This window comes from Entelurus aequoreus, linkage group LG20, assembly GCF_033978785.1.
Source record: "Entelurus aequoreus isolate RoL-2023_Sb linkage group LG20, RoL_Eaeq_v1.1, whole genome shotgun sequence".
Classification (NCBI taxonomy): Eukaryota; Metazoa; Chordata; class Actinopteri; order Syngnathiformes; family Syngnathidae; genus Entelurus; species Entelurus aequoreus.
The window spans coordinates 25,505,478-25,531,001 of record NC_084750.1 but is presented as its reverse complement, the minus strand read 5'-3'; the positions used below and the strand labels follow the sequence as shown (position 1 = coordinate 25,531,001).

The 25,524-nt window shown below is 43.3% G+C and overlaps 1 protein-coding gene across 1 annotated transcript in view; it reads left to right on the top strand.

Annotated features, from left to right (window-relative positions):
* scap (SREBF chaperone) overlaps window positions 1-25,524 on the top strand; it is a 38,378-nt gene that overhangs the window by 9,823 nt on the left and 3,031 nt on the right. Inside the window, exons 3-17 of the mRNA XM_062029734.1 lie at window positions 2,889-3,009; window positions 8,572-8,729; window positions 8,860-9,080; window positions 11,681-11,786; window positions 11,959-12,131; window positions 13,877-14,003; window positions 14,524-14,636; window positions 14,705-14,799; window positions 14,865-14,963; window positions 15,201-15,353; window positions 18,815-19,179; window positions 19,246-19,392; window positions 22,596-22,791; window positions 22,870-22,985; window positions 23,086-23,527. Of these exons, the coding sequence (XP_061885718.1) occupies window positions 2,889-3,009; window positions 8,572-8,729; window positions 8,860-9,080; window positions 11,681-11,786; window positions 11,959-12,131; window positions 13,877-14,003; window positions 14,524-14,636; window positions 14,705-14,799; window positions 14,865-14,963; window positions 15,201-15,353; window positions 18,815-19,179; window positions 19,246-19,392; window positions 22,596-22,791; window positions 22,870-22,985; window positions 23,086-23,527 (2,632 nt within the window). The remainder of the gene's footprint in view (window positions 1-2,888; window positions 3,010-8,571; window positions 8,730-8,859; window positions 9,081-11,680; window positions 11,787-11,958; window positions 12,132-13,876; window positions 14,004-14,523; window positions 14,637-14,704; window positions 14,800-14,864; window positions 14,964-15,200; window positions 15,354-18,814; window positions 19,180-19,245; window positions 19,393-22,595; window positions 22,792-22,869; window positions 22,986-23,085; window positions 23,528-25,524) is intronic.

Sequence of the window (25,524 nt, the reverse complement as noted above, 5' to 3'; positions counted from 1 at the left end):
TCAAAATGCCGGACATTTGAGGCATTTAAGAAACTCCGCCTTGACAGCTCCGCAAAAGAGGACATGTCCGGTGAAAAGAGGACGTATGGTCAGTCTATCGTAGCCCGTTAGCTGCTAGCATGCCGTGTGTTGTGCCTCGGTGTGCATTGTTTACACAACGTGCGTTACGCTACTTAATATGTCCGTGTGGAAACTCGTTCGGTACACATCCGAACCTTACCGAAACCCCCGTACCGAAACGGTTCAATACAAATACACGTACCGTTACACCGGGAGGTGTATATTGTAGCGTCTCGGAAGAGTTAGTGTTGCAAGGGGTTCTGGGTATTTGTTCTGTTGTGTTTATGTTGTGTTACGGTGCGGATATTCTCCCGAAATGTGTTTGTCATTCTTGTTTTGTGTGGGTTCACAGTGTGGTGCATATTTGTAACAGTGTTAAAGTTGTTTATACGTGCACCCTCAGTGTGACCTGTATGGCTGTTGACCAAGTATGGATTGCATTCACTTGTGTGTGTGATAAAGCCGTAGATATTAAGTGACTTGGCCGGCACGCAAAGGCAGTGCCTTTAAGGTTTATTGGCGCTCTGTACTTCTCCCTACGTCCGTGTACACAGCGGCGTTTTAAAAAGTCATACATTTTACTTTTTGAGACCGATACCAATAATTTCCGATATTACATTATAAAGCATTTATCGGCCGATAATATCGGCAGTCTGATATTATCGGACTTCCTTAGTACATACATATCAGAAGTATTTATTCAGGTAGAAATATCACAGATTACATAACCGAACATATTTGACAATCAAAGCATGATAGTTACAATTCACATGTTGTGTTATTAATGTGTGAAACTGGTATCTAAACATGGTGTAGCTCCTCCTCTGAATGCAAGTGCTCATACAGCAGGAATACAAACTCTGTATTCCTAAAAAATATTAAATCTGGCAAGACACCAACGCACTGCAGGTAATTTTTTTTTATTGTCATTAAAAATGACCTTGTCCTTTTAGTGTTGAGCTGTTTATAAAGTATAATGTTTAAAAACATTTCATTAAAGCAAAGTCATTGTCCATTCATTGTATTAAAACTTACAAATGATCTGTCTAGGGTACACTTATTGATGATGCAAATTGATATGTCTGATTACTTTTTTAGTTAACTAAGACCAAAATGCGCTTAATCACGATTAAATATTTTGATCGTTTGACAGCCCTAGTATAAACATCTAAGACAGCGATCCTCAACAGGTGGACCGCGGTCCATGTCCGGACCCAGCGACGTGTCCGTCCGGACCCAGCACGAATTATAGTAAAAAATATAATTATAATTATTATAAAAAAATATAATAATTGTATTCATCTTTGAATTATCGCTAGCGCAAGTCAACGTTCTTTGTTGTTTTTAGTCAAATATCTCCAGTTTCGTTTACACTTCTCCGTGTCACACTCACTCCGTCTCTCTCTGAGAGAGAGAGAGAGACGGAGTGAGAGCGAGAGAACGCCACTCTGATTGGCTGCGGAATCAGCCAATCAGAGTATGGGTTGTCATCTCTATCACAACGACGCGCTGATAGGCTGTTACCACTTGGGTCATACAGCGCTCATGCCACATGCACAGTGCATGGAACCTTTCGCTGCAGGCATACAGTTGTCTCGTATCGCTACTTCGCTAACTGTTCACTCGTCAGTCACTGAATGTGAATCAAATCACAATGGCATGCTCCAAGTTGGCTCAGGCTGGTAAAAGAAAGGTGGACAGGGAAAAGCGACATTTCAAGGAAGAATGGACAGAGCAATATGTTTTCATCCTACCTACTGCAAGTACCAGACCAATGTGTCTAATATGCAACAGTACTGTTGCTCTGGTGAAAAGTGAAAATCTGAAACGTCACTATCTGAAAGAGCACCGCGAATTTGAAGAGACATTTCCTCATGATTCAGAGCTAAGAAAAAAAGAAATCACGAGGCTGAAAAAGTCATATGAAACATCAAGCAAGATTTTTGTTAAATCTATGACACAACATCAAATAGCAACAGAGTGCTCACTCAGAGTGGCATGGGTTTTGGGTAAACACAAGAAGCCATTCTCTGGTGCAGAAATAATTAAATAATGCTTGACTGAAGTGATGGGTGCCATGTTAGAAGGCAAAGAAAAGGAAGAAATGACAGCTAAAATAAATCAAATCCCACTCTCTGATGCCACAGCTACCAGACGTACTGAAATATTTATTTTATTTCAGTTCTTATTTATTTTTGTTTCAAAGAAAATCTTTAATGTATTTTATTGGATATTTATTTTATTTTTGTTAATTTTAAGAAAATGTTAAACTACTACCTACCTCCTGCCAGGGGCGCCGCTAGGGATTTTGGGCCCCATGAAAATAATCTTTACAGGGCCCCCTGTATTATAATTTCATCATCATTAGGGGCCTCTCTGGGCCCCCCTCCATCATGGGCCCCTAGAATCCGTCTCCTTTACCCCCCCTTTTCGGCGCCCCTGCCTCCTGCTACTATATAAGTTTGACCGATAATAAACGGACCCAGCCTGTTTCAAAATAACATTTGTGGACCTTCAAGATTTGTACTTTAGGACCCCTAATCTAAGATATTCAATTGTGCACATAGAAACTACATGCTGTGCTCTAAAAATTCCACATTTCACTCCTGCAGTTGAAATAACTATCTACTAGTTCAAATCTCTTTACACTGCGGGAAAGCCCCGCCCACTTCCCCAGAATGCGGGGCTTGGTCTTTCCTGGGAAATATTTCTGTGTTAGGAGAGTTGTGACCACCTTCTTTTTAGAATGTGTGCGCTCAGTGCTGCCGCGTACACGTCCACGACGCTGCTTTTGTAAATAACACGTGTGGCCCCTCCCGCTCTCTCAGCTATCCACTGCTAAGGCTCCCCCTGCCCGGGACGGGTCCTGTGGAGTTCACCACAGGGGTGCGAGACTACAGCGTCCCTTCCCATGAGCCTCTGGGAGACCTGGCGGAGTGGCCTGACTGGGTAGGAAGCCAACACAAAAACACATTTTCCCCCTCCAACAGTCCGGTGTGAAGAAGTCACCGTGGTTTGGTTGTCATGGTAACCACACCTCCATCACACCTGCCTTACACGTAGTTTGGAACTCCAATTTTTTTTTTAGACACCCAAAATTGTTAGGTTCAGCCCAGCAAGCACCAGCTTTGTTCATGCATTTTGCTGCTTTTTTTGCTAAAACTCTTTGACCTTCGAGGTGCCACTCTGCTAGCTGTGTCTTTAGCTCGCTGGCCAATGTGGAAGTAAAGACGCTAAACCTGATCTGATTCATGACTTGATATTCGTAGCTTTTTGAAGCAATAACCTATCACAGGCGTGTCCAAAGTGCAGCCAGCGAGCCATTTTCCACCTGCACTTTATATTACATATTATATTTAAAAATACAATTAATAGATTACTAACCAAAATATATTATTAGACATCACACTAATTAGCTGTGTTAGCTATAATAAAAAAAACAATGTGGACATTTTGTTCAGATTGTCAAGCATTAAATGACTTACATTGGATTCCTTTTAGCTAGTAATGTAATGTAATTTTGACATCAGCCTGATATCAGCAAAATAAGGAAGTCTCAGATGATGCCTAATTACCACTCCACTTCAGACAGAATAAATCCACTCCAGTTGGTTAATGATAAATAAGTTCACGTTTTTAATACCTACCATTGTTCTTTGTTTGACTAATTTAAAATACAAGTATGTATGTATAAGTATGCGGACCCTTTATTGGGGAAATTGTATTAATTACTAGGTAAAGTAGTTAAAATATCTGGCATAATGCAGTTGAGATACGTTTCAGTGTGTGTGTGCCTTTTTTTAAAAGCGGTGCCTGTTGCCTAGTGATGTATGGCGTTGGCGAGTCCATGCTCGGCCTGAGGCCCCTTCTAGTCTAAGCCAGCTGAGGTTATCCAGGGTAAATCCCACCTAACCTTATCCTTGTCCACACACACACAATGGTCGTTTAAGACCCCCTCCACCCGTCCGTCCGCCGGCGCAAAATGAGCACGTCATAGTCACCTCCAGTGTTGCTTTGTGAGCAATTTCTTAAATGTAACTTATCTGAACAATATCCAGTGTTGTGGTATTTCGATTAACTAGAATCCAGTGTGCTGTGGGGCCCTATCGTAGTGAATCACACCTGAGACATCATAAATTAATCAAATCTTTAATAGACACGTGAAAGTAAATAATGTGATAAAGAACATTTTACATCAATCAATCTAGGGATCTAGATATCTGGTCAGGACACTCCTCACTTTTTTGCCTTCCTTGTCCATTCGTTTTTTGGTGACTTTATATAATTTGGACCTAGACGTTGAGTCCGCGACATACATGGCGGACAATAACTGATACTGTCTGCTTTGCCAGTCCAAAGGCATTCGCCGTTTTCCGTAGTCTTCCCTCGACGGCCAGATAATACAAAGGACACGCTACCTTTTTTTATCACATCCGCGGGAGCCCGCATTCTCGTTGACTCTCCTTCGACAAATGGACGAAGTTTTTCGGTAAGTAGAATCACAGCTGACCTGGACATTCGAAAGTTCTCTTGCCGTCTGAGATGTGTTGTATCCGAAATAGCTGCAATCGTTTTTTTCTTAAGGTATTCCTGTGTGATTTCTACAAGCGTACAGACTGAAACACGGGCATGTCTGGATGACTCGCCTCCATATTTCCAGTGGTTAGCTCCGAGTTACGAAACCGCTTTATTATGAAGCTGGCTGTGGCGCGTTCTTTCTGACGTCACTTCCTGTGTGGGGCGCGGTCTTTCTGGTGTCATTTCCTCTTCGAACTCAGTTTGTAAAAACAATCAATGAGTCCATATAAAGTTAAGAGCCGAAGATTCAAGAAATAGACGGCTTACTTACCCGTTTAAAAATTATTCAAGGAGGGGAACCTTAAACGATGATTTAGTGTGGCCGAAACGGGGCTTAGGTTAAATAATAACATTTTTAATGTGTTATCCGGCTTAATACCTCTAAAGGCTTAGTGGCCACATGCGTGGACAGCACCTTTTAGCTCTTATTTCCAAAATTGTGTACACTACTGAATTGGGGTCTTGTGGCCACTTATGTGGACACTTATACTGCCATCTGGTGGTGTCAGAAGACTATAACATACAATGGAATTTGGGGAAAAAAAGTGTAAAAATAAGAATTAGCATGTCACTAAACATGAAGTACACGTTTGTGTACTTATGGACTAAGTCAGCGTTTCTCAAAGTGTGGGGCGCGCCCCACTGGTGGGGAATAGAGACATGACAGGTGGGGCGCGAGGAACGGGAGGAAATTTCACTTTGATTTTTTTTTATTTTTTATTATTATATTCTTTGATTTTTTTTTTTTACTACGCTTTCATTTTCTATACACACTGGAAATCACTTTGTGATTCTGTCTGTGAAATCCGCTATATAGATAAATGTAAATTACTTATTTTTCCTGTATGCTTTACATTTCTAGGTAGGAGCGAAAGTTTGACAGACAGCAACAGTAACTAATGGGGGCGGGGCTAAGCGGAAGCTTTGTGAATGGCGAGTCACTGTGCGAGGATTTGCTGTTTTGCAAATACATAAAAAATAGAGCCACTGCTGATGAGCTGTTCAAGATAATGGATAGTTTCCTCAAAGAACACAACCTTAAATGGGAAAACTGTGTGGGCTTTTGCTCTGATGGCGCGCATGGCAAAGTCAAGAAACGGGCTGCAGGCTCTAATAAAGAGGGTTGCGCCAAATGCGCATTGGACACAATGTGTCATTCACCGGGAAACACTCGCGTCAAGGCAGCTCAGCCCCGAATTCAATGAGGTTTTAACAGTGGCAGTGTCAAGCCTGCAGCCCCGATTTGAAAAGCTGTGCAGTGCAAAACAGGCTCATTGCAGCCACTAATGCTGGAGTACTGTAAAACTCATGTTCACTTGCCCTGTCCTCCTTTTTTTGGCAAAGATTGCAAAGTGGCCCTTTTATTTTCATTTATTATTGAACTTGATGCAAGTTATTTGATTTATTATTGAACTTGATGCAAGTTATAACACTTTTTTTGATTTATTATTGAACTTGATGCAAGTTATAACACTTGTTTTATTTATTATTGAACTTGATGCAAGTTATAACACTATTGTTTTATTTATTATTGAACTTGATGCAAGTTATTTGATTTATTATTGAACTTGATGCAAGTTATAACACTTTTATTTGATTTATTATTGAACTTGATGCAAGTTATAACACTTTTTTTGATTTATTATTGAACTTGATGCAAGTTATAACACTTTTGTTTTATTTATTATTGAATTGATGCAAGTTATTCTATTTGATATTGAACTTGATGCAAGTTATACCACAGCTGCACAGTTATTTTATTTATTATTGAACTTGATTTTATTTTATGTTATTGAGTTTGAATGTATAAAACTTTATGTTACTTGATGTTCGATAAATTTGAAAATGTTAAGCTTGGCATTAGCGTTCTGTTGGGGCGATGGGGGCAGGTGGGGCTTGAAAACTCCCCCTTGTCCAAAGTGGGGGGGGTGACAAAAAAAGTTTGAGAACCACTGGACTAAGTACATCATATCAAAAGATGATTCTTAGTTTTTATTGTAATTAGGGTCCAATAAGCCCAAATAGCAAAGAGAAATAAAAAAAGCATGTAAACAAACAGCTTGGGCCTTATAGACAGGGTCTGAGTCTCAGGCATAACTTGAGCTGTTTTGTTAGCTCAACAGGCTAGCAGCAGTTTGTCTGCTCTGACAGCAACTCTTTTGAATCTTTCACTGGTTTGTGTTACCTCTGCTTAATAAATAGATTGAATGTGCTTCCATGGCTGTATGGTCTAGTCAACAAACAGATTATTGTTTGGATGGCAAGTTTGTTACTTAAATCATTGATTTGTTTTTCAATATTCTCTCCAACATTTGTAGTTACTAGCGCGCACCGCAGTTTGGGTCAAGTTTTAAGGTGGTGAAAAAGTTATTTTACCGACCAGTTTTTTCAACTAAATTATTCTTCTTCTGTGTTGAAAGACTTGAAGGTCACACACAGCCCCGCTACAGCCCCGCTCCCCTCTGTGCAGGGTGCAGGAGTGAGGGACAGACAGCGGTCAGCGCGCACTGTGATCAGTGACACCTTCGCGTCAATTACCTGTCCATTTGGTTATGGTTATGGGTTAAGTTTATTCCAAACATGTTATACAGACTGGCGAAAAATGTTCACTAGTTTGATAAAATTTGGATGGATTTATTTCAGGAGCAAAACGCTAATAAAAGGGTAAAATCTGTATTCACACGTGTGCTACTTTGTTTGTTTTTTCCAATACTTGCACAACCTATTTTTAGTCGCAAATGCGACTGAAATGCTTGCACCACACAGCCCCGTGGGGAGAGAGAAGTCTGGACTTCAGATAAGCAAAAGAAGATGGATGGATTGAAGGAGTATGGATCAATATCATATCGGATCAGTATCGCTATCGGCCAATACTCAAGGCTCCAATATCAATATTTTAATGGAAGTGAAAAAGTTATATCAGGACACCCCTGCTATTAGCATCTTTGTTTAGTCAAAAAAACCATATGCTTTCTTATTTTTATGTATGGACCCTCACTGTAAAATGTTTGGACACGCCTGTCCTATGAGGTGTGAAGATAGAAATGCATCCAAGCAGCTGATAGCAAGCATGGCTAAAGCTAAACAGTCTAATGCAGACCTGGGCAAATTAAGGCCCGGGGGCCACAAGCGGCCCGTTGAGTTTTTCAATCTGGCCTGCCAGACATTCCCCAATTTTTTTTTTAGATGTTTACGATGTAAAGTGTAGCTGCCATTATGATGTGCAGTGATGTTTTATAATTACTGTAAGTCTTCAACTATACTAAGTATTTAAATGGTTGGAATATGCGCTTTTGCATGATATACTAGTTACTATGGTAATCTAATTAGTTACTATGGTAATGTAAGTCACAGCAGCTCAGACGAGACACCAAGCCGTGTGGGTGGGGAGTGTTTCCACAGAGTGTTTCCACAGAGTGTTTCCACAGAGTGTTTCCACAGAGTGTTTCCAGAGCAGCCAGCCTGAAATGTGGGTGTCAGGGACAGACGCGAAAGGAGATTTTTACAACAAAGTTCTAAAGCTTAGTGATATATCACATATATCAGATTGTAGGTGTTTTTGTTTTTTTTACCCATCACTTTCATATTTCGCTGTTTGTTGCATTTTGGTTGCGTTTCGCTTGATTGTAAAATATGTAGATGGAGAGGGGGTGTGACGTTCATATGTTGTCAATATTCAGTGTTTTATCCTTCATAGTTAATATTGTAAATCTCACATTCTTTATTTTCATGTACATTCTGGGTGTCTCATTCAGTAAAAAAACATAAAATTCCATAAGTTTTTAGCATTCAATCAGACATTATTGTGAGGTTTTGTATTAGTGTTCCTAAAAATCAGATATACCGGCCCCCGGACACATTTTTTTCTCCAACTTTGGCCCCCCGAGTCAAAATAATTGCCCAGGCCTGGTCTAATGTAATGTTTATTGACAGTATCAAGGACCTCCAGTGGCCTACATCCAGCAATTATTGGTCAAGGCAGCCGTGTCTCCGTGGGACAACAGCTTGGTGCCGGTGGACGTCTTTCGATTGCCGCTTGGCCGAGTCTTCAGCCTGCTGGATGAGATCCGCAACCACGTGCACTCTGACGGGTAGGTGACCGACTTACTTCTGCTGGTTGGTTCCACTTGAGCAAAGTCGACATCTTTAAGCTGTCGCACGCACTCCGACGTTGTTGTGATGCGAATGTTGCGGTCACAGGTTGTGTTCCTCTCCCCTCAGCTCGGGCCGTCGCAGTTTGGAGTCCCTGTGCCTCCAGGTGACGGACTTGTTGCCGGGGTTACGGCGGATGCAGTCTGTGCTGCCGGAGCACGGATGCCTGCTCATCTCTCCCGCCAACTACTGGCAGAATCAACGGGAGCTCTTCGACTCGGACCCCAACCCCCTCAAGACCATCCAGAAGCACGAACCCAAAGGACTACACACGTCGGCCACGCTGAGAGGTGGGCACACATGCTAGCAAGAAACTGACATCATAGGAAGCAAAAGGAAGACTCCAAAACAATCCAAAAAGTCAAAATAAGAAGTGTTTACTGAGAACAGATGATGAATTTTAGGGGCATGAATCTTTGGGCACCTCACAACACGATCAGATTCTTGAGGTGACAATTAGATTCAGAATCGATTCTTGATTTAACACGATTCTCGATACAAACAGATTCTCACAATGTATTATTTGGTATAGTAATTATAATAAAATATTTACAAAACAGGTCACAGGTTAGTAGGGCTGTGAGTCTTTGGGTGTCCCACGATTCGATTCAATATCGATTCTCGGGGTCACGATTCGATTCAAAATATTTTTTTTTTTTCAATTCAACACAATTCTCGATTCAAAAACGATTTTTTCCCAATTCAAAACGATTCTCTATTAATTCAATACATAGGATTTCAGCAGGATCTACCCCAGTCTGCTGACATGCAAGCAGAGTAGTAGATTTTTGTAACAAGCTTTTATAATTGTAAAGGACAATGTTTTATCAACTAGTTGCAATAATGTAAATTTGTTTTAACTATTAAATGAACCAAAAAATATGTCTTATTTCATCTTTGTGAAAATATTGGACACAGTGTGTTGTCAAGCTTATGAGATGCGATGCAAGTGTAAGCCACTGTGACACTATTGTTCATTTTTATTTTATTTTTTTTATAAATGTCTAATGATAATGTCAATGAGGGATTTTTAATCACTGCTATGTTGAAATTGTAACTAATATTGATACTGTTGTTGATAATATTCATTTTTGTTTCACTACTTTTGGTTTGTTCTGTGTCGTGTTTGTGTCTCCTCTCAATTGCTCTGTTTATTGCAGTTCTGAGTGTTGCTGGGTCGGTTTTGGAATTGGATTGCATTGTTATGGTAATGCTGTGTATTGTTTTGTTGGATTGATGAATTAGAAAAAATAAATAAATAAATAAAAATCGATTTTTTAAAAATTAGAATCGATTCTGAATCGCACAACGTGGAAATTGCGATTCGAATTCGAATCGATTTTTTCCCCACACCCCTACAGGTTAGCCCATCTCCTTCTGATTGCATGGAGATGGCCTAAAGACGTCTTTTAAAAAATGGATTCTTATTTAACAACAAAAAAAATAAGCTAACATTTTTAAAATCTTTTTTTTAAAATTGTGAATCGATTTAGAATTAGGATGAATAAAAATCGCAATTTGGATGTGAATCGATTTTTTTGTGCACCCCTTGTCATGATCTCTCACATCAGATTATGCCTTGTATTGAGTTTGTTGGCGTTTTATGTGCTAAGTGTCTTAGTTCCAGTTTCGCGCTCTTAATTTGGTCGCTCTTCTTGTTTTGTTTGTTTCATTCCTGCCTCCTAGCATCTTCTCCTCGCAGCTGTTTTCATTTTGCAATTACGGCTATTTATGTTGAGCCTTTGCTGCTAGCCTTTGTCAGGACTTTGTCACGCATATTTATACACATTTTCACCTGTGAGTTTATGCTGTTCTCCAGCATTCCGTTTTGCTTATACCCAGATCAGTTTAGTTTCGTTTTGCATAGCCTTCCCTATGTTTTGGTGCCCTTCCTAGCAGCACTCGTCTTTTGTTTATTTGAGCCATTAAATACCTTTTTGCCTGCACATTGCTTCCTCTGCTCTCTGCATTTTTGGGAACACGCTAAATTATCGCCGCGACCCAAGCGTCACAAACAAACATGATCATGTAGACACTAGGTCTACATGTGGGGCAGTATACCTCGGTTGGTAGAGTGGCTGTGCCAGCAACTTGAGAGTTCCAGTTTCGATCCCCGCTTCCGCCGTTCTAGTCACTGCCGTTGTGTCCTTGGGCAAGACACTTTACCCACCTGCTCCCAGTGCCACCCACACTGGTTTAAATGTAACTTAGATATTGGGTTTCACTATGTAAAGCGCTTTGAGTCACTAGAGAAAAAGCGCTATATAAATATAATTCACTTCACTTCACTAGGGGTGGAAAAAAAATAGATTTTTCGAATTAATCACGATTCTTATTTGTAATGATTTTTTATCAATTAGAAAAAAACAAAAATCTTTTTATTTTATTTTTTTTAGTCCGTCCTGTTTAGCCACTCAGGAAAATCATATTGTTGATGTAAATGCCCATATCTGCGTACATACTTACTTTATAAAAGAGAAGTGTGGCCTAGTTGTCTTATTTGTATTTGGCTTTATTAAATATTTGGGTAGAATTTTATTAAACAAAACAAGTTTTCTTTTGATTAATATAGAAACTTATTAGAGCTGGGTATCTATTTTATAGAGGAATGTAGTTAATCATAGAACTGGCATCCAATGTTATTAAAAAAGTATTGATTTTGAATCGAGAATAGTTTTGAATCAATTCTGAAATGAACCGTTACCCCCAAGAGTCGAATCGAATCACGTGGTTCCCAAAGATTCACAGCCGATCCAATAGCATGATCTGTAATTAATATGGTTAAAAATGACAGTTTTGTACACTTTCATCCCTGTCATGATTTATGGAACATCACCTGGAATGTGATCATCGGCGCATCACATGTTCTCGGTGTGTTGATGTGTTCCAGACCTGCTGTTCGGCGTCCCGGGGAAGCACACAGGCGTGAGTCACTACAACAGGAAGAGGGTGGTGACGTACACAATCACCATGGTGCTGTCCAGCTACCATGCAAGGTGGGTAGGTGGGTGGTGAGGACACCCATAGGCCTCCCATGATGTGTTCTGCTGGTTCTTGTCATCATTATGAGTTTGCTAGTATTCAACTCCAGTATTGCATTGTGGGAGTGGTGCAGTGTCACTGCTCTCAGATCAGTCCAAAATGCTTACTCGCTGACTCGCTGTGAAGGTTCCTCGCCAGCCTCCGAGCTCGCCTGAAGCATCTCCACCCGTCCAACAACTGCAGCCTGAAGGACGAGCGCATGGTGCACGTGCACTTCAAGGAGGAGATAGGCGTGGCGGAGCTCATCCCGCTGGTGTCCACGTACATCATCCTCTTCGCCTACATCTACTTCTCCACACGTCAGTACCGCTTCCTGTCTCTTGCCGTGCAAGCTTCTGAGCCAGGTTTCTTCTTCCCCCCTCCTCTCTGCGGGAACATTGTACACTCGTGGCCGCACTCTGCTGACCTTCCACAGGCTGCCAGGACAAACATTAGCACAGCGGACAAAGTGCACCCGTGGAGCCATGTAGCTCGCACCTTGTTTGAACAGGAAGACGGAGACCGCTTCCTGGTATTGAACCAGGCGGATTCCTTTGTTCAGCACGAGCCATGCTAATGCTAACATGCACCAAACTAATAGAAAAGAGACAAGAGCTTCAAACGCTGTCAGAATGATTGATTGTAAATAATTGCTAACAGTAATGAGGACAAGGATTTAAAAAAAAGTGTTGTAATGTATCAGGTATGAAGAATAATTAAACATGGCACCCATTGTTGTGTGACATCACATCGCGATAGACACATAATTGATATATAGTGCGTTCAATAAAATATTCCATTTTTATATTTTTTGGTCGGAAGAAACCAGAAATTACGCAGCAAGATGCGGAAGTGTCGCTGTGCAATGGGAGGGACACGCAACAGTATCGACTACCTATTTGGTTGCTCCGTTTTTCTGTCTTGCTGTGGATTCTCTGCATGGAGTGAGAGGAGAGACTGTAATATATTGATATATCAACTCAATAACAGAAACTTGTCTTTAGTTTTGTTGGTTTTAGTGCCGACACTTCCAACGTGTCTGTTTAATGCAGGCCTGGGCAATTATTTTGACTCGGGGGGCCAAGTTTTGAGAAGAAAATGTATATGGGGGCCGGTATATCTATCTATTTTAAGAACACTAATTCAAAACCTCACAATAATGTCTGATTGAAAGCTAAAAACGTTATGACAGACCCCCTTAAAAAAGAACTGAATGAGACACCCAGAATGTACATGAAAATAAAGAATGTGGGATTTACAATATTAACTGTGAAGGATAAAACACTGAATATTGACAACATATGTCACCTCCTTTCGATCAAAATATTTTACAATCAAGCGAAATGCAACAAAAATGCAACAAACAGCAAAATATGAACGCGAAGGGTAAAAAAAACCCCACCTACAATCTGATATCACTAAGCTTTAGAACTTTGTTGTAAAAAACATCACTGCACATCATAATGGCAGCTACAGTTTCCATCTTAAAGATCTAAAAAAAATATTTGGGAATGTCCGGCGGGCCAGATTGAAAAGCTTAACGGGCCGCATGTGGCCCCCGGACCTTAATTTGCCCAGGTCTGGTTTAATGAGTAGCTTCCCAAACAGTTACAATACATTTCAATATTTGAGTGATTCTTTGGCGTACCACCAGTGCTACACATACCACGGTTTGAGAATCTCTGATCTGGAATTAACTTTCACTAGCTCAGAAGCAATGCAGCAGCTCAATATGTCAATATAGCACCATAAACTAGTTAGCGCTCTGTGATCAGTGCACCGCTAAAAATAGTTTGTCTGCGTTTGCGCTTATAATAACAATATCACTAATGCTTGGTTAATATTCATGTCACAACATGTAAATGGAGTATAGTTGGCGCTTTTTCCATTTTTTTTTAGAAGCCTTTTTGGGCGGAATAGTGTACTGCATTGTTAGCCACCTTGTACTAGCTGTATTTTATGATTTAGAATGCCTAAAAAAAGAAAAACGTGTGCGTTTTTGTCTTACATAAGGAATGTGAATGATGGACAGTTTGATATTTGAGCTAAATCTTTTTCCCCGCAGGTAAGATCGACCTGGTGAAGTCCAAGTGGGGTCTGGCTCTGGCCGCCGTGGTCACGGTGCTTAGCTCCCTGCTCATGTCGGTGGGACTGTGTACGCTCTTCGGCCTGACGCCCACACTCAACGGAGGGTAGGCTGCCCGCCATCTTGAATTCCCACCATCGTGGCCGCCTCATGTCAGCACAAACACAGCGACAGATATTTGTCACCGTGTTCTCGCACACACGCACTTATCACTGGCCTACTTCCTCCGTGTTGACCTTCCACTGATTTGTGTTAATGTTTACTCTTGCGCTTGGAGGACAAATCATGTGGGCAGGACTTGGTGTTGAGGCGGAGCTATTTTGATAGTGACACAAGTGTGGGTCCATTCCCCTGGTGGTCGTTGGAAAGCGGCCATGATGGTGTGACAGTAGCATCGTTGGCAAACATCTACGCTTGTCCGCCATTGGCTGAAGCGCTAGCGGTGTCACAGCTGGTGATTATCATGTGTGTGACGTATCGACACAAAGATCTTATCTTGAATCTCCATCAGAAGATAACCATGACTATAAAAATCATAAAATAATCGCTGACAGGGTGCCATTGTTAGGATTTGTTCATATTATTAAAGACCAATGGACTTTAGTTTGTGTTTTTCTTCTCTGCAGGGAGATCTTTCCATATCTGGTGGTGGTGATCGGCCTGGAGAACGTCTTGGTCCTCACCAAGTCTGTGGTGTCCACGCCTGTGGACCTGGAGGTCAAGCTGCGCATCGCTCAGGGTGAGACGTGGCGGCGACGGGCGTGTCTCGGAGGGAGCGCGCTTTGACTCTGGTGCCTCTCTCTGCAGGCCTGAGCAACGAGAGCTGGTCCATCATGAAGAACATGGCCACCGAGCTGGGCATCATTATCATCGGATACTTCACGCTGGTGCCGGCGATCCAGGTGTGCTCACAAAAGCTTCACCTGGACTTAACAGTTCTCGTTCTGACCAACACTGGTTCTTGCAGGAGTTCTGTCTGTTTGCTGTCGTGGGTCTGGTGTCCGACTTCTTCCTGCAGATGTTCTTCTTCACCACAGTGCTCTCCATAGACATTCGCCGCATGGAGGTACACACACACACACACACACACACACACACACACACTTGAATACTGCAACAAACATTTTTGGTGAAATTAAACACAATAATGAATCATTGATTATTAATGATTTAAAATACTGTAGACAATATTTAGTCATTATTTTATTATTTCTTAATGCACTCTTCTTGTTGTTGAATGTAAGAGCGTGTCTGCCTCTTTGAGCTAGACTAAGTTCTAAACAAATGCTCTTCAACTCTCCAGCTGGTTGACCTGCACAGACACATGGCTCCGCCCATACAGGAAGTGCGCCGTCCCCCACGGCCCTCCCCTCATACCATCAACCTGCGACCGCCCAAGAGATTGCGACTTGTCTATTTCCTGGCCCGCACGCGCCTGGCTCAGCGCATCATCATGGTGAGGGGAACACCACCATGTAGTACATCTAGGACATGGATCACCTACTACCATCTAGTACATTGAACACCTAGTACCACCTGGCACATGGACTACATAGTACCACCTGGCACATGGACCACATAGTACCACCTGGTACATGGACCACATAGTACCACATAGTACATGGACCACATAGTACCACCTGGCACATGGACCACATAGTACCACCTGGCACATGGACCACATAGTACCACCTGGTACATGGACCACATAGTACCACATAGTACATGGACCACATAGTACCACCTGGCACATGGACCACATAGTACCACCTGGCACATGGACTACATAGTACCACCTGGCACATGGACCACATAGTACCACCTGGTACATGGACCACATAGTACCACATAGTACATGGACCACATAGTACCACTTGGCACATGGACCACATGGTACCACTTGGCACATGGACTACATGGTACCACCTAGCACATTGAACACCTAGTACCACCTGGCACATGGACCACATAGTACCACCTGGTACATGGACCACATAGTACCACATAGTACATGGACCACATAGTACCACCTGGCACATGGACCACATAGTACCACTTGGCACATGGACCACATAGTACCACTTGGCACATGGACCACATAGTACCACATAGTACATGGACCACATAGTACCACCTGGCACATGGACCACATAGTACCACTTGGCACATGGACCACATAGTACCACTTGTCACATGGACCACATAGTACATGGACAACATGGTACCACCTAGTACATGGACCACATAGTACATGGACCACATAGTACCACATTGTACCACCTGGCACATGGACCGCATAGTACCACCTGGCACGTGGACCACATTGTACCACATAGTTCATGGACCACATGGTACCATCTAGTACATGGACCACATGGTACCACCTAGTACATGGACCACATGGTACCACCTAGCACATGGACCACACAGTACATGGACCACATAGTACCACCTAGGACATGGACCACACAGTACATGGACCACCTAGTACATGGACCACATAGTACCACCTAGTACATGGACCACATAGTACCACCTAGTACATGGGCCACATAGTACCACCTAGGACATGCACCACAAAGTACAGGGGTGGGCAATTAATTTTTACCGGGCGCCGCATGAGCAACCCGAGCACTGCTGGAGGGCCACATCGACAATATTTCAATTAAATTTTGCTCAATATTATTTTTGATATACCGTAAGATAAATAATAATAATTAATAATAATAATAATACTTTCATTTAACCTAACTTAACTTTATACAAAAGCAGATTGCTTTTGATGGTTTTATTTTTAACACTGTCTTACACTACACTTCCTGATGTATTGCAAAAATGTCAATTTCTGCACAGGGTTAATTTAAAGTTATCCTGCATCCTCTTTAAAAGTCCAACATTTTTCCCCGTCAGATTTGGACAACCATCTGTTGTCACACCTGCCAGCTTGTCCCATTTCAGTCCTAACATGTCCAAATGCACATTTACCTATGTGAACAAGTCACTACCTGTGGTTCTCCCTTTAATTGGCTGCCAGCTCCTCCGTGATTTGAAAGTCAGCAGTTATCCCACGTAAGAAGATGAGCAGCTGGGCGGTGTCACGTACATCACAGCTCTCATCCAAAGTCAGCGAAAAACAGTCAAAGTCGGCCGTTCTGTTCTTCAGCTGAAGCTCCAAGTTTCCGAGCATATCAGCGCAACAGAGTCCAATAAGCACTCCTTAATAAACTCTCCGTCAGAAAACGCCTTACTTTTTCTGGCGATTTTGTGAGAAATTACAAAACTTGTCCTGACGGCTGCATCTCTGGGGGTGTGAAATTTGGCAAAAAGTCCTTGTTGGGTTTGCAGTTTTACCATCAACGCATCAGCCTCCCTTGCGCGCGCTTCATCAGACAGATTCCGGTATTTTTCCTCGTGCTTCGTCATGTAGTGGCAATTCAAATTATATTTTTTAAACACAGCAAGCTGTGTACCACAAATTAAACACACGGCTTTACCTTTAATTTCTGGAAAGAAATACTTGGCAGTCCATGTCTTGTTGAAAACACGGCATTCGTCATCAACTTTTCTCTTTTTAGCGTCTCGGGGGTAACCGTGCATCACTTGTCGCTGTGCACCTTCACTCACAGGTTACACCCGGACATACGTCCATAAATAACACTTTTCAAAATAAAAGCAGCACAGTTGTATTGTGCGCACGACATAGATGTTTTTTAAACTTTATTTTGTAATTTGTGATTTCCGCTGTTCACATTCACTAACGCGCATACGTCCACACGGAAGTAATACAAATAACGCTTTTCAAAACAAAAGCAGCACCGTTGTATTGCACACTCGACATAGATACTTTTTAAAATGTATTTTGTAATTTATGATTGGCCTCACGCGGGACGCACAAAGGGCCGGATGTGGCCCGCAGAATGCCCAGGCCTGACATAGTACCACCTAGTACATGGAACACCTAGTACCACCTAGTAAATGGAACACCTAGTACCACCTAGTACATGGAACACCTAGTACCACCTAGTACATGTACCACATAGTACCACCTAGTACACGGACCACCTAGTACACGGGACACCTAGGCGTCACCTGGTACACGGAGCACTTAGTACCACCTAATACATGGATCCACCTATCACCACATAGGACACGGACCACACAGTACCACCTGGTACATGGACCACAAAGCACACCTAGTACAACCAAGTACGGGGACCACCTAGTACAACCAAGTACGTGGACCACCTAGTACAACCAAGTACGTGGACCACCAAGTACGACAAAGTATGTGCCCCACCAAGTACAACCACATACGTTGACCTCCTAGTATAACTTAGTCCGTGGGCCACCTTGTACAACCTACTACATGCACCACCTAATAGCGCCTAGTCCACCTAGTATCACGTAGGACTACATGGTCCACCTCAGACTACATGGTTCACCTAGGACCAGATAGACCACCTTGTGCAACCTAGTACAGTATATGTTCCATCTAGTACCACCTAAGTGCATGGTCCACCTAATACATGGAGCACCTAATTTGAAACTAGTACATGGTCCACCTAGTACAGGGGTAGCGAAGCTGTGGTTCAGGAGCCAGATGTGGATCTTTAGATGACTGCATCTGTCTTCCAGATAAATGTTAACGCTTTAAAACATTTTCATGCATTTTTATCCATCTATTCTCTACTGCTTGAGTTCATGGTCCACCTAGCACATGGACTACGTAGTATATGGACCACATGGTACAATCTAGCACATGGACCACCTAGCACAAACTAGCACATTGACCACCTAGTACACAGTCTATGTAGTACATCGTGAACTTAGTATAACCTAGTACACAGTTCAGTTCCAGTGCGATTGAAGACACATTTAGGTCCAGGTGTCATGGTCTTTTCTGTGGTTGGTTTTCAGGTCAGTACTGTGATCTGGATCGGTATTCTTGTCTACACCGACCCAGCTGGACTGCGCATCTACCTGGCTGCACAGGTGTCAGATCAAAGCCCTCTCGGGGACCCCGGGGGCGGAGGCATAAGCCCCCACCTGGAAGTGGCCCCCGTCTTCCGTGGAGGAGATCCGACCAGCACTTTGACTGAGCGTTGGGCGCCGGACCCCACGCCCATACCTGACAACCCCCCACAGGGACAGTCCCTCCCGCATCCTCCGCCCGCCGTACCACAGATCACATGGGAGTCTGAGGATGAGGAAGTATGGAGGAAGTTGTCATTCAGACATTGGCCTTCGCTCTTTAGCTACTACAACATCACGCTAGCTAAAAGGTGAGTCACTTCATTAGGTACACTTGGTGTGAGGATGTTGCATCATCGTTCCTGTGCGTGTTTCAGGTACATCAGCATCCTTCCCGTCATTCCCGTCACCCTCCACGTCAGCCCCCAGGAAGCTATAGAGGCAAGGCACCCACAGGACACTCAGCACCCTCTGCTGCCCATTCAGCAGGTCCCGGATCTTCAGACGGACCTGACGCTCTACAAGTCAGTACTGATCCCATGACCATGAACACGCTTGCTCAGCATCTTTTTGCCAACAGAACACATCGCACCATGCCTTGACCCCGTCCCCAGGCACTGAACCACTAACCGGGCCTTGGCTGGGTCCCGTCCTTGTCTGTGTATCTGTGTTGACCCTGCGATGCAGTGGCGACTTGTCCAGGGTTAGGGATCCTCCTGAGTGCTGCTGGGATAGGCTCCAGTCCCCTCGCAACCCCGAAAGGGACAAGTGGTAGAAAATGGATGGATGGATGCACAAGGGCCCTATTGTAATGGCTCCGTGCGTTATTTTCTGCCCACTTCGATCACATTTTTGAGGCCCTTAACATGCACAAAAACTCACCACTTTTTGCAAGTGCATCCGATCCTGGCGAAAAAATGTTTTATTTTATGGCCAGCCAACACGAAATTTCAAAATTGACTCTTTAGCACCCCCTTAAAAAAAATAAAAAAATAAAAGCCCCTGCCAGCAGTTTCACGAATCGTCACAAAAATTGCTGGCGACTTCAATCTGATGATTCGCCACAAAACTTTCAACATTTATAACTTGGCTCCACAAATTCAGATCTTTGTCATAATTGGTAGACATGATGATGACGACACCCTAAAAATGCTTGATGGGTCAGTATCTTTTGGTATCTATTTTCGGGGGGTTGAGCCAAGCGGCGAAACCTGCCCCTCGCCATTAACCATCTAACTGTCATGAGTTCACTTTAGATCAGGGGTGTCAAACTCATTTTAGTTCAGGGGCCGCATGGAGGAAAATCTATTCCCAAGTGGGCCGGAATGGTAAAAATCATGGCATGATAACTTAAAAATAAAGACAACTCCAGGTTGTTTACTTTGTTTTACTTTGGCCAAAAATAGAACATGCACATTATGAAAACGTACAAATCACAAAACACTTCAAGTTTGGTGAAAATTCTGAGGAAATTGGTGCAGTTTCAAAAACACAATGAAAGGCACAATGAGGTTAGGCTTTCTACAAAGCCAGGATTAAACTTTAAATCGCAGTCTTTCTGGGATTGAACAAAAAACACAACATGTAAACTCTTCGAGGTATCAAACACCTCCTTTGTCATGTCCACGTATCAATTCAGTGCTAACTCAACAAACTGTAAGAAACGGAGGTAAAAACTAGAGATGTCCAATAAATGCTTTAAAATGTGATATCGGAAATTATCGGTATCTGTTTCAAAAAGTCAAATGTATGACTTTTTAAAATGCCGCTGTGTACACGGACGTAGGGAGAAGTACAGAGCGCCAATAAACCTTAAAAGCACTGCCTTTGCGTGCCGGCCCAGTCACATAATATCTACGGCTTTTCACACACACAAGTGAATGCAACGCATACTTGGTCAACAGCCATACAGGTCACACTGAGGGCGACCGTATAAACAACTTTAACACTGTTACAAATATGCGCCAGACTGTGAACCCACACCAAACAAGAATTACAAACACATTTCGGGAGAACATCCGCACCGTAACACAACATAAACACAACAGAACAAATACCCAGAACCCCTTGCAGCACTAACTCTTCCGGGACGCTACAATATACACCCCCCGGTACCCGCCCACCTCAACCTCCTCCTGCTCTCTCAGGGAGAGCATGCCCCAAATTCCAAGCTGCTGTTTTGAGGCATGTTAAAAAAAAAAGCACTTTGTGACTTCAATAATAAATACGGCAGTGCCATGTTGGCATTTTTTTCCATAACTTGAGTTGATTTATTTTGGAAAACCTTGTTACATTGTTTAATGCATCCAGCGGGGCATCACAACAAAATTAGGCATAATAATGAGTTAATTTCACGACTGTATATATCGGTATTGGTTTATATCGGATTCGGTAATTAAGAGTTGGACAATATCGGAATATCGGATATCAGCAAAAAAGCCATTATCGGACATCTCTAGTAAAAACTGTTCAAAAGGGTTACATTTTCTCGTTTTTGACAAACATAATGGGGGAGCAAGGGTGCCGAATAACGATGTGTTCGTAGCAGAAGACTTAGGTTTAAAGTTTCATTTGGGTCGAGGGAGAGGAGCCGTAGCTACGCTTTACTTTGTACCTCTTGCTAGTCCTAACAGAATTGCTATTGTGACATCCAGTGGACACATTTAGAACAGCAGTTTCTTTCATAAAAAAAAAAAGCAGCTTATTTTAATACTTGGCAAACTCATCACGCGGGCAGGATAAAACCTGTTCCGGGGCCGTACGTTTGACACCCCTGCTTTGATGATCGGATCTCCTAAACTGACATGAGGTTGGGATCTGATCAGGACTAAACGTTACTATCGACACTAAGGGCGCCCCCTTGTGGTGGAAAATTATAACAGTGGTAACTTCCTCCCGCATGCTTCGATCTTCCTGAAATGTTTGGTGGTGGGCCATAATTGATTCATATGAAATTATGGTACTTGGACAAAAAAGTTGCAGCACACGTGTGGCACAAACGAATGGGACAATTTTGGGGTAATTTTGACAAGGTTGTGGCGGCTGATTATGAATCCATCCATCCATCCATTTTCTACCGCTTATTCCCTTCGGGGTCGCGGGGGGCGCTGGAGCCTATCTCAGCTGCATTCGGGCGGAAGGCGGGGTACACCCTGGACAAGTCGCCACCTCATCGCAGGGCCAACACAGACAGACAGACAACATTCACACTCACATTCACACACTAGGGCCAATTTAGTGTTGCCAATCAACCTATCCCCAGGTGCGTCTTTGGAGGTGGGAGGAAGCCGGAGTACCCGGAGGGAACCCACGCAGTCACGGGGAGAACATGCAAACTCAATCATAAAATGTTAATACATAAAAACTAATAGCAACAAAAGATTTGTAGCACAAACTAATGAGAGTGTTATAATATTTGACCATGATAAGGGGGGAAACTTTACACAGGTTTGCTTGAGCTTTGATCCTCCCCACCCCCAGGCCTTGACCCCCTTCCTGGTCCCTGACTTGGAAGTCCCTCCCCAGGCCTTGGCCCAGTTTTTTTAGTTTTTTTTTACGAGGGTTTAAAGTTCAAGATGCGGAAGTTTTCTTTCCAACCACAGCTACTAAAAGCTTGTTGCCATGACGACAGTTGACGTGACAGGGGCGGGGTTACGGCGACATGGCGGCCGTTTAGTTGGTTGCACGGTGTTTGCTGGTGTCAAAGGTCCTTGTTGGAACGTTCCAGGGTGGCGGCTCTGGGTCTGGCGGCCGGCGTCCTGCTGGTTCTGCTGCTCCTCTGTCTTTACCGGATCCTGTGTCCTCGAAACTACGGCCAGATGGAACGGCGCCGCCGCCGCCAAGGGGAGCTACCCTGCGACGGCTACGGTTACTCGGCGCCCATCAGCGAGATCTCGCCGCTTCTGCTGAGCGGCCACATGATGGTGGGGGAAGATCCCGTCTTCTGTTTGTGACCGGCCGGATCAAACCTTCAGCTTTGACCTCCTCCGCCCCTCCCGCAGGACATCGAGTGTCTGGCGAGTGACGGGATGCGACTTGCGAGCTGCTGCCTGGCGGGACAGATCCGTGTGTGGGATGCCCTGACGGGAGACTGCTTGACTGTCATCCCCAAGCCGGGGTGAGACTGACCTCCTGCGGGACGCCTGCTTGAACCGCAGCTTATACATGTGTGTGTGTGTGTGTGTGTGTGTGTGTGTGTGTGTGTGTGTGTCACTCAGGAGCATCTCCTGGGGGGAAGCGCCCGTGGCAGCCGCCCACTCGGACCATTCAAGCATTGAAGGTTCCGACCCCTCAGAGGACGAGGTGAACTCATTACGGTATCGCCCGTTTCGCTTCGAAGGCCAGCCGGACATGACGCCGCTCATCAACTTCAACTTCTCCCCGCCGCCCAGCCCCCGCACCCCGCCGTCTGGCAGGGCGGGCTTCGACTTTAGCCGTCTGGTGGCGCCTCTCCACACGGAGTGCACGCTCCCGTCGCCGCTCGCCTACACCTGTCCCTCCTCGCCACGCTCCGGCGGCACGGTCCGCAGGCGGCGCACCCCAGGGGGGGCCGCCGCCCCTCCCCCCTCCTATGACATGAGCGCCATGCAAGGCTCTGTGTGGTCCATGGAGCTCAACGGGACTTTGATCGCTGTGGGGAGGAGCAACGGCGCACTGGAGGTGTGTGCTCACCTTTTGACCTGCGTACAGTGTTCATTTTGTTGACTAAAAAATGTCTTAGTTATCGTCAACGACCCATTTTTCCCCGGACTAAAATAAGACGGTAACGTGATCACATGGTAACCGTGAATAACTGCGGTATGAAATTCTCATATCGTTTCATCCTTATTCTGTATTGTTACACACGTCATTCCAATATGTCTTCTACACCTGGAAGATAGGTAGACAAGACACAACAAGACACTAGGGGTGTAACGGTACGTGTATTTGTATTGAACCGTTTCGGTACGGGGGTTCGGTTCGGAGGTGTACCGAACGAGTTTCCACACAGACATATTAAGTAGCGTAACGCACGTTGTGTAAACAATGCACACCGAGGCACAACGCACGGCATGCTAGCAGCTAACGGGCTAGGATAGACTGACCATACGTCCTCTTTTCACCGGACATGTCCTCTTTTGCGGAGCTGTCAGGGCGGAGTTTCTTAAATGCCTCAAATGTCCGGCATTTTGAGTTAGGGTTGCGTGTATTTTCAATGTACGTTCAGGGTTAAGAAGGCGTTAAAAAGAAAACAAATTGTGTGCGAAGCAGCATTGGTGAGGGAGGGGCAGAGACAGAGAGAGCGAGAGAGTTATGATAAACGCGCATGCGTCGCTAGGCTCTGCTTTTTATCCATGGATTTATCAGATTTAATTTTTATTATCTATAGCAGGGGTGTCAAAAGTTTTGCCCCGGAGGCCATTTGCCGCCCACAGCTAATGTTTTAAAGCCCACGGCACATTCTAAAAATACTATTAAAATAAACAAAAACATAACAAAAGTGAAATAAAAAAGCTTAAAGGTTAAATGTTATTTAGAAAAAGTTGCAATGTTGACTAATAAAACAAAGCTGGTTTTTTTTTCTTTCAAACTGTCATTCCTCAAAACATAATATTGAATCAAAATCAATGTTATTATGAATTATTGACCTATCCAAGGTTCCCATTACTTCACATCAAATATTCCACTAAGAAAAATATTTTTGGCGGAAGATTTTGCAAATTTGGTAAATAAATAACCCCAAAATTTATATTTTGTTGTTTTCTTACTGTACCGAAAATGAACCGAACCGTGACCTCTAAACCGAGGTACGTACCGAACCGAAATGTTTGTGTACCGTTACACCCCTACAAGACACCCTGTGGTTTCATTTTCTCTGGTAAACATACGACCAACTTGAAGCGTCTTTTGCAGGCTAACTAACCATCTCTGCACAACAGTGAGGAGGCCTAAACTAATAGTCCCACATGACTCATACTGGACTGAATTACTGTTACTATTAAAACCAGTAGAGCAGGAACAAGACTGCTTACTCTACCACTACTTTTGTTATCTAGAATAAAACTGTTTTGTTTTTCTTCATGTGACCGTTTTAGTTAGTTAGGTTAACATTTGGGAAAAAAAAAAAAAAAATTAAAAACTGTACTTAAATACTAATGGAGTGCAGGTCTTTAGTTTTAATGAGATGCTCTGCAATAATATTTCATAAAAATGCTTTCAAGACAACATCAAAGATGCGTTGTACACTACTTTATTTTACTGTAATTTTAGTCGACTAAAATGTTAAGGGATTTCGTCGACTAAAACTAAATCAATTTAGATGACTAAAATATAACTAAAACTAAAATAATTTTTTTCGTCAAAAGACTAACTAAAACTAAAATACATTTTCGTCAAAAGACTATAACTAAAACTAAATGGAAAAACAGCTTTCAACATTAACACTGCCTGCGTGTCCTCACTTTTTGACCTGCGTGTCCTCACCTTTTGACCTGCGTGTCCTCACTTTTTGACCTGCGTGTCCTCACCTTTTGACCTGCCTGTCCTCACCTTTTGACCTGCCTGTTCTCACCTTTTGACCTGCGTGTCCTCACCTTTTGACCTGCCTGTTCTCACCTTTTGACCTGCGTGTCCTCACCTTTTGACCTGCGTGTTCTGACCTTTTGACCTGCCTGTTC